General features: G+C 49.0%; 1 protein-coding gene across 3 annotated transcripts in view; it reads right to left on the bottom strand.

Annotated features, from left to right (window-relative positions):
- BCDIN3D (BCDIN3 domain containing RNA methyltransferase) overlaps positions 1–9,226 on the bottom strand; it is a 108,714-nt gene extending 99,488 nt beyond the window's left edge. The window contains exons 1-2 of one of the 3 annotated variants that reach the window (XR_013977820.1): positions 9,073–9,226; positions 5,788–7,016 (exon numbers count right to left, since the gene is read on the bottom strand). Coding sequence is in view for 2 of the 3 variants with exons in the window: in XM_080974279.1 (XP_080830405.1) it covers positions 6,161–6,952 (792 nt within the window). In the remaining variant the exon portion in view is untranslated. Of the gene's footprint in view, positions 1–5,223; positions 7,017–8,958; positions 9,046–9,072 lie in introns of those variants that run through there. The other 2 variants (XM_080974279.1, XM_080974278.1) reach the window with 2 other exon arrangements.
- Between the last annotated feature and the right edge of the window lie 50 nt (positions 9,227–9,276).

The raw sequence follows: 9,276 nt of genomic DNA on the forward strand, positions 1-9,276 counted from the left end.
TCCCTTTTCTTTCCTTCTCCCTCGGCCGTGTTCCACCCGGCTGCTCTGAGGGGCGCCATTCGTGGGCCCGTCTCCCTCAGGCGCCCGCTGAGGAGAAGAAACGCGGGCGGGAAACACGGCCGAGGAGAAAGGGAATATCGCTCCGTCCCGCTTTATCGTTCCCCCTTCCTCTCGCCGGCTTCTCTGAGGGGCGCCATTGGTGGGCCCGTTTCCCTCAGCCGCCCAACGAGGAGGAGGAGAAGCGGGGATGGGAAACACGGCCGAGGGAGAAGGAGCGAGGGAAAAGGGACTATCGCTCCGTCCCGCTTTATCGTTCCCCCTTCCTCTCGCCGGCTGCTCTGAGGGGCGCCATTGGTGGGCCCGTTTCCCTCAGGCGCCCAACGAGGAGGAGGAGAAGCGGGGATGGGAAACACGGCCGAGGGAGAAGGAGCGAGGGAAAAGGGACTATCGCTCCGTCCCGCTTTATCGTTCCCCCTTCCTCTCGCCGGCTGCTCTGAGGGGCGCCATTCGTGGGCCTGTCTCCCTCAGGCGCCCGATGAGGAGAAGAAGCGCGGGTGGGAAACACGGCCGAGGGAGAAGGAGCGAGGGAAAAGGGACTATCGCTCCGTCCCGCTTTATCGTTCCCCCTTCCTCTCGCCGGCTGCTCTAAGGGGCGCCATTGGTGGGCCCGTTTCCCTCAGCCGCCCAACGAGGAGGAGGAGAAGCGGGGATGGGAAACACGGCCGAGGGAGAAGGAGCGAGGGAAAAGGGACTATCGCTCCGTCCCGCTTTATCGTTCCCCCTTCCTCTCGCCGGCTGCTCTGAGGGGCGCCATTGGTGGGCCCGTTTCCCTCAGGCGCCCAACGAGGAGGAGGAGAAGCGGGGATGGGAAACACGGCCGAGGGAGAAGGAGCGAGGGAAAAGGGACTATCGCTCCGTCCCGCTTTATCGTTCCCCCTTCCTCTCGCCGGCTGCTCTGAGGGGCGCCATTCGTGGGCCTGTCTCCCTCAGGCGCCCGATGAGGAGAAGAAGCGCGGGTGGGAAACACGGCCGAGGGAGAAGGAGCGAGGGAAAAGGGACTATCGCTCCGTCCCGCTTTATCGTTCCCCCTTCCTCTCGCCGGCTGCTCTAAGGGGCGCCATTGGTGGGCCCGTTTCCCTCAGCCGCCCAACGAGGAGGAGGAGAAGCGGGGATGGGAAACACGGCCGAGGGAGAAGGAGCGAGGGAAAAGGGACTATCGCTCCGTCCCGCTTTATCGTTTCCCCTTCCTTCTGAGGGGCGGCTGGTCTGAGGGGGCGCCATTCGTGGGCCCGTTCCCCTCAGGCGCCCACCGAGGAGAAGAAAACACGGCCGAGGAGAAAGGGAATATCGCTCCGTCCCGCTTTCTCGTTCCCCCTTCCTCTCGCCGGCTGCTCTGAGGGGCGCCATTGGTGGGCCCGTTTCCCTCAGCCGCCCAACGAGGAGGAGAAGAAGCGGGGACGGGAAACACGGCCGAGGGAGAAGGAGCGAGGGAAAAGGGACTATCGCTCCGTCCCGCTTTATCGTTCCCCCTTCCTTCTGAGGGGCGGCTGGTCTGAGGGGCGCCATTCGTGGGCCCGTTTCCCTCAGGCGCCCGCTGAGGAGAAGAAGCGCGGGTGGGAAACATGGCCGGGGGAGGAGGAGGAACGCGGCGGCGGGAGCGGCGCCTCTGAGGCGACGCGTCGCCGGGAGTCTGAGGGGGGCCCTCGGGGGCCGCCGACCGGGCGCTTCCCGGAGGAAGGCCCGAAGCGGCGGAGGAAAGGCGAAAAGGCTCGAGGGGCGTGGAGAAAGGGGGCTATGTGTATCCCGCCCCCCCCCCCCGCGTCGCACAATATGCACAAAACACACAATAAACGCAACACACGGCGGGGCGGGTGTGTGTGTGTGTGTGTGTGGCGAGCCCCTCACGGTCGCCTCGGTGTGAGGGGACGGAGGAGGCCTCGGCGCCGCACGGTCGCTTGGCCGTTTATCGGCTCCCTCGCTCGGAGCGGTTTCCCGCCACCAGGGCCGGATTTACGTATAGGCTAAACAAGCCTTAGCAATGGGCCCCACTCTCTCTTTTTTTTTTTAAATGATATTTATTAAAGTTTCACATGAAAAGAATCACATTAATAAAAAAAAAAGAATTTAAAAATAAAAAGAAAAATACACAATACAGAATACAAAAAGAAAAAAGAATAAAAACAGTTAAAAACAATTCCTTCTTTTCATCACTACTTTTACATTTACTTGTTTCTCGGACCTCCTCATACCTCTTTTGTATTCCAGTTCAGTTTGTTTGTCCAGCAATTCCTTTCCCTCCTTTTTAATCCCATCCTTAATCTTAATATAACATTAATTTTTACCTATTAAAAACCAATTTTCCATTCTTTTAACCTTTTTAATCCTAATCCTTAATCTTGATCTATATATAATTTTAAAACCTGTACAGCTAGAAGCCACTTAATTTCAATCCAACATCACTCTAACATTCATTAATTTTGCAATATTTCTCTAAGTAATCTTTGAATTTCTTCCAATCTTCTTCCACCGACTCTTCTCCCTGGTCACGGATTCTGCCAGTCATTTCCGCCAATTCCATATAGTCCATCAATTTCATCTGCCATTCCTCCAGCGTGGGAAGTTCTTGTGTCTTCCAATACTTTGCGATGAGTATTCTTGCTGCTGTTGTTGCATACATAAAGAAAGTTCTATCCTTTTTTAACACCGTTTGGCCGACTATGCCCAAGAGAAAGGCCTCTGGTTTCTTCAGGAAGGTATATTTAAATACCTTTTTAAATTCATTATATATCATCTCCCAGAAAGCCTTAATCTTTGGGCACGTCCACCAAAGGTGAAAAAATGTACCATCAGTTTCTTTACATTTCCAACATTTATTATCAGGCAAATGATAGATTTTTGCAAGCTTGACTGGAGTTATGTACCACCTGTATATCATTTTCATAATATTCTCTCTTAAGGCATTACATGCTTCGGGCCCCACTCTCTTGGGGGGGGGGGGCCAAAATTAAAGGAACAAAAAAACTGGGTGTACATTTCCAAAATAGAAGATAATAAAATAAAACCTAACAAAAAGTGTTGTGTGTTGTGTAGGCTCCTATGATGTAAGTCTTGGGCCCTGCCTGCTCCCTCAAATATCCCTGGTTTGCTCCTTTCTATATATATAGGGTGCCTAAATTCTGCATGGACTGATTGCAAGGCAACATGTGCAAATGGCTTGAGATACCTATGAGGTCCGTAAATTACCATATAGCATATATTCTACCCAAAAAACAGCGACAATTTGTTGTTGACAGGACAGCTGGACATAGAAAGGGCCCCATTACCTTCAGGAGCTTAGGGCCTCATCAAACCTAAATCTGGCCCTGACCACCACCCTTAAGGTTCCCAGAATAATTTTTTTTAATTATTATTATTATTAGTAGTAGTAGTAATCCGTGCTTCTTTTTTCTAAAAAAATGTTTAGGGGTACTCTCATTTTCCTACCCATATTGAAATACTGCCCCTCAATGAGGCCAAACTTAGATTCACAAAACGTTTAGGGGTATGCGTCCCCCTGCGTGCAGCCCCCCTAGAAAAAAGCACTGATTAATAATAATAATAATAATAATAATAATAAAAATAATAAAAAATATGCTGCCCTCTCCCCATACAATCTAAAAGATGCACCACAGGAAAGGAGACGGGAAGAAAGTGATTTTTTTTTTTACAAAAATTATTATTATTAAATTTCTCTACCACCCTTCACCTGAAGAACACAAGGCGGTTTACAGTATAAAAACTACCAAAAAGATATGTACCATAATAACAACAAACACAAATAAAAAATTTGGGCAGGGGGCTGTTGTTTTTTGGGGGGGGGGCTCTTCAGGCTCCCCAAAGTGTTTTATAGATGTATCATTATAATTAACAACAACAATAATGCAATGCCGCTGCTCTTGGGTTTATAATCCAAAGGACGTTAACACAAAATGGGAAATGGGATGGGAGAAAATGAGAAAAAGAAACGCAGGCCCCACTTCTTTCACTTTATCCTACTGGGCCTTTGCTTTTTTGGGGGTTCACAGATTCCCATTGAAAGCTATGGGATCCCCTCCACAAAATATGCATAAAATTTATTGTGCACTCTATTCTATTTTGCACTCTGGAGCCCTGGAAGTTAAGAACCCCCTGTGGGTCGAAATTGGAGGAGCAAAAAGGAGATGGACTCCACAGGCTGGGGCTGGTGGAATGCTATTATTTTATCATCATCATCTGCCTCCATAAGGAAAAGAAGCAATGAGGAACAAGAGAGCAACCCGAAATGTAAAAGGGGGAAAAATTAAATCCACAAGTGGGCAGTAGTAACCCAAAAAAAATATTACAAGCACTGGCATCCCCTAAAATTCTGCAATAGGCACGGCATTAAATAGAACTGTGGAGGGGCTCAGAGAGAAAGAAATCTAGGGCTGTGCTGAAGCTGCTGCACGGGTTGCGATTCAGTGTTTCTGCGCATGTGAGAGCACCGAAACCCGGAAGTAACCTGTTCCAGTACTTACGGGTTCGGCGTGGTGCGCAACCCGAAAACGTGCAACCTGAAGCGTCTGTAACCTGAGGTATGACTGTAATAGAAATAGCTTGTGCAAGTTAAAGCGTGAAAGGAGAAGTGGGGAAGAAATGATAGGAGATGAGTAAAAACACTGTCAGGAGCATGTATGTGCGTGTAGAACATATAAGATCAAACTTAGAATCTCTGCATCAATTTGGCCTAAAATGGTCCGTAATTTTCATACTTCTCCAGTGGGCTCGGGGGGGGGGGTTGATGGTTTGAGAACCCCTCCTCTCTACCCCACTTTCTTTTTTTTGGAATAATTTTTATTAAGAATTTCAGCATAACAATTTATCAAAGACATAACATCCTCATTCTTCCCCCCCCCCCAATTTTCCCTCCCAGCTCCCCAAGAAAAAACCACCCAGACTTCCCTCAGCTCCTCTCTCTGGTTTTTCAGCACGTGTTATTCTCTGCATATTATAAAATTGTAAAGATCCTTAAATTATCTGCCTATAGGTTACCAATAATAAATTTGTGTTTGTTTATTCAAAACAAAATTTTAAAAAATTGGGAAATGATATACAATGAATTGAAGAAAATGTTCCAATTAACATTTGTAAAAAAAATCTGAAGCATTTTTGTTAGGGATTGTAGGAAAAGACCTGCCAACGAAACTGAAGAATATATTCATGTAATAATAATAATAATAATAATAATAATAATTTATTATTTGTAGCCCGCCCATCTGGCTGGGTTTCCCCAGCCACTCTGGACAGCTTCCACAAATACAAAAAATACACTAATATGTCATACATTAAAAACTTCCCTGAACAGGGCTGCCTTAAGATGTCTTCTGAATGTCAGGTAGTTGTTTATCTCTTTGACATCTGATAGGAGGGTGTTCCACAGAGAGGGTGCCACTACCGAGAAGGCCCTCTGCCTGGTTCCCTTGTACAGTGGTGCCTCGCAAGACGAAAAGAATTCGTTCCGCGAGTCTTTTCGTCTTGCGATGTTTTTCGTCTTGCGAAGCACGGTCCGTTGCAACTGCGCCTCTTCAAGCGGCTTTTAAAAAAAAGCGCAAGACGTTTTTGTCTTGCGAAGCAAGCCCATAGGGAAATTCGTCTAGCGAAGCAACGCAAAAACGGAAAACCCTTTCGTCTAGCGAGTTTTTCGTCTTGTGAGGCATTCGTCTTGCGGGGCACCACTGTAGCTTTGCTTCTTGCAGGGAGGGAACCGCCAGAATGCCCTCGCCGCTGGACCTCAGTGTCCAGGCAGATGGGGGTGGAGACGCTCCTCCAGGTATACTGGGCCGAGGCCGTTTGTATGCGACAATGGCGGCAAGAGTCTTAATAGCACAAGGAGGGAAGAACGAAGAAATCCCGACAAAAGTACTGTGGCAAGGGAAATTGATGGACTATATCTAACTGGCGAAATTGACGCACAAACTACATGATAAGGACAACTGTGACTTTAAAGAAGAATGGGAACCTTTTACAAAGTACTTAAAGAAACAACAAAATGAATTGGACTCCTCTCTACCTCACTTTCAGTGCAGTCACAGAACTGTAGATAACAATTAGCCTTTCCCAGAACACTCCCCTCTTATTCTCTCCAGCCAGATGCCGTCCTCAGTCACACCAGATCCTGAGCCTCTTTTGATTTAAATAGCAAGAGGCTCCTGTCCCAGCCCGTGCTTCCAAAGCAAGACACCAGTTCCATGCCACAGTCGGTGGTCAAGATCCGGGTTATCCTCTCAGCCACGTCCCCGTTGATGGCGAGGGATCGGAAGTGGTCAAAGTCGTGCCTGCCCAGTTTCCGCAGGCGCCGGGCAGCGGACCGGTAGCACTTCCACGGCTGGGGTTCGAGGAGCAAGTAGGTGCTTTTAGACGCAAGATAAGACAAGAACGTCACCAGGCCACAGTCTCCATGATTGAGGTGGATCCACATGGTCACGGACATACAGAAGGCAATGTCAAACGTGGAGTGGCCAAAGTTGCCTAGGTAGGAGCTCAACACCGTCTCCCTTGCGTCGGGGTCCATGATGTCGAGGACGGCGTAGGAAACAGAAGCAGGGAAGGGGTTCTGCTGCCTGGCTCTCTCGATCAGCCCAGCGTCAATGTCGCAGCAGAAAAGGCGAAGTTCATTCAGGTGCTCCTGGCAGGCTTGGGTCTCCTGAAGCCCCAGGAGGTGCCTGTACAGGGCGACGCTGAGCTCCCCCGAATTGCACCCCACATCCAGCCCCAAAAGGGGCTTTGCACGTGGGTTAGGGAACAGCTGGCTCAGCAACGCGCTGGGCAAGAGCTGGATGCGTCCCTCCGGTGGGTGGAAGCGAGAGTAATCGGGGAAGTTCCCGTATGGCGCTGCTCCGCCCGGGAGCTGGGCATCCCCAAGCACTTTACAGCACTCACTCGTGGGCACCGCCATCTTGAGACGGACGAGGCCTAACACCCAATCTTCTGCATGTTTCACAAAAACTGGTTGCGCAGACCTGGAACAAAAGGGGAGAAAATTATATGCAAGGACTGGAACTCTTTCGCTTTATTCATGGGATTTGCCGTCCTGATGTATATAGGAAATTTCATTATGGCTACTCAGTTTACCTAGCTCAGTATATGTCTGATGATTATATCATCATAATCATCATCATCAATTTATACCCCGCCTATCTGGCTGGGTTTCCCCAGCCACTCTGGGCGGCATCCAACAAAATACTAAAATACAATAATTCATCAGATATTAAAAGCTTCCCTAAACAGGGCTGCCTTCAGATGTCTTCTAAAACTCTGGAAGTTGTTTTTCTTTTTGACATCTGGTGGGAGGGCGTTCCACAGGGCGGGTGCCACTACCGAGAAGGCCCTCTGCCTGGTCCCCTGTAACTTGGCTTCTCGCAGCGAGGGAACTGCCAGAAGGCCCTTGGCGCTGGACCTCATACCTTCCAACATTTCTCTGATGAAAATAGAGATGTCCTATTCAATAATAATAAACCCTTAAAGCCCTAAACGACCTCGGCCCAGTATACCTGAAGGCGCGTCTCCACCCCATCATTCAGCCTGGACATTGAGGTCCAGCTCCAAGGGCCTTCTGGCAGTTCCCTCCCTGCAAGAAGCAAGGTTACAGGGACCAGGCAGAGGGCCTTCTCAGTGGTGACACCCGCCCTGTGGAACACCCTCCCATCAGATGTCAAGGAAATAAACAACTACCAGACTTTTAGAAGACATCTGAAGGCAGCCCTGTTTAGGGAATGTGTTAATGTTTGATGTTCTATTATTGTGCTTTTAATTCTGTTGGGAGCCCCCCAGAGTGGCTGGGGAAACCCAGCCAGATGGGCAGGGTATAGATAATAAATGATTATTATTGTTATTATTACAATGGATAATGAACGTGATCCATGCGAGATGCATGTTTGCAACCCGCAGTGGTGCGTCTGCGCACACGCGGGTTGCGATTTGGAGCTTCTGCACATGTGTAAAGCTTGATTTAACGCAATCGCCGAAACCCGGAAGTAACCTGTTCCGGTACTTCCAGTTTTCGGCGGTCCGTAATCCAAAAAAAATGCAACCCGAAGTGTCTGTAACCCGAGGTATGACTGTACAGTGGTACCTCGGGTTACAGACACTTCAGGTTACACACGCTTCAGGTTACAGACTCCGCTAACCCAGAAATAGTGCTTTAGGTTAAGAACTTTGCTTCAGGATGAGAACAGAAATCGTGCAGCAGCGGCACAGCAGCAACAGGAGGCCCCATTAGCTAAAGTGGTGCTTCAGGTTAAGAACTGTTTCAGGTTCAGTACGGACCTCCGGGACGAAGTAAGTACTTAACCCGAGGTACCACTGTATTATTAATATCTGATTGGGTTGCCCCAGCCATTCTGGGCAGCTTCCAACATATATAAAATCTTAATAAACCCTTAAACATTTAAATAAACTTCCCTATACAGGGCTGCCTTCGGGTGTCTTCTAAAGGTTGTGTAGTTACTCATCTCATTTCATTCTAATTGCACTTTCTTAGTCCTGCGATTGTAATCATTTCAAACTGCTTTCAGCATTGCGTTTGACTCTTGTGACCCGGCCAGTGGAAAACCCTTAGCGTGCACCGAGAGTGCAATAACAATGCCAACTGTCTGACATTGGGAGGGTGCCTTTTGAGCTGGAAGCTGCAGTTATTGCAGAATGCTGCAGCATCACAATCAAGAGGTCTATAAATTTCATTAAATAAGTAATTAATGGCCCCACCGTGACTTAAATTGGATTGTCTTGTTGTGGGGAGGGGGTGGGGTTGAGAAAGAAAGGGTCTTTTTTTTATGGACTAAAGTTTCCCACCCTAATAAACATTGGATGATGGAATCCATTAAAAAAAACAAAACCACCACTACAACAAACAAACAAACAACAACAAGGACTGAATCCCAGCCCTGTTCCCTTCGCTCCTACCTGCCTGGGATGGGCTAAGCGAGGGAGGCTCTTCTGACCCACAACTGCCCCCTTCCTCCCTTTCACCCCGCTGCCAAAACCTCCCCCCGCCCCCTAGTAACGTCTGAAACGAACCAGGACGCGTGTCCTCCTCCAAAGCCAGAGTCTACCCGAAGTTCGGTATCCCTCTTCACGTTTCCCCCCTCCCCAGTTTCAACTTTCGTAAGTCTATGGTTTGCCGGTGGGTCATGTGCTCCGCGTCCCGGAAGCGCGTCATTAGTTCTCTTTCCCCCTCCCCTTCATCCGGAAGTGAGGGAGGAAAGCACGTGACGCTCTCTC

This window comes from Podarcis pityusensis (assembly GCF_964106645.2).
Source record: "Podarcis pityusensis genome assembly, chromosome: 12".
Lineage (NCBI taxonomy): Eukaryota > Metazoa > Chordata > Lepidosauria > Squamata > Lacertidae > Podarcis > Podarcis pityusensis.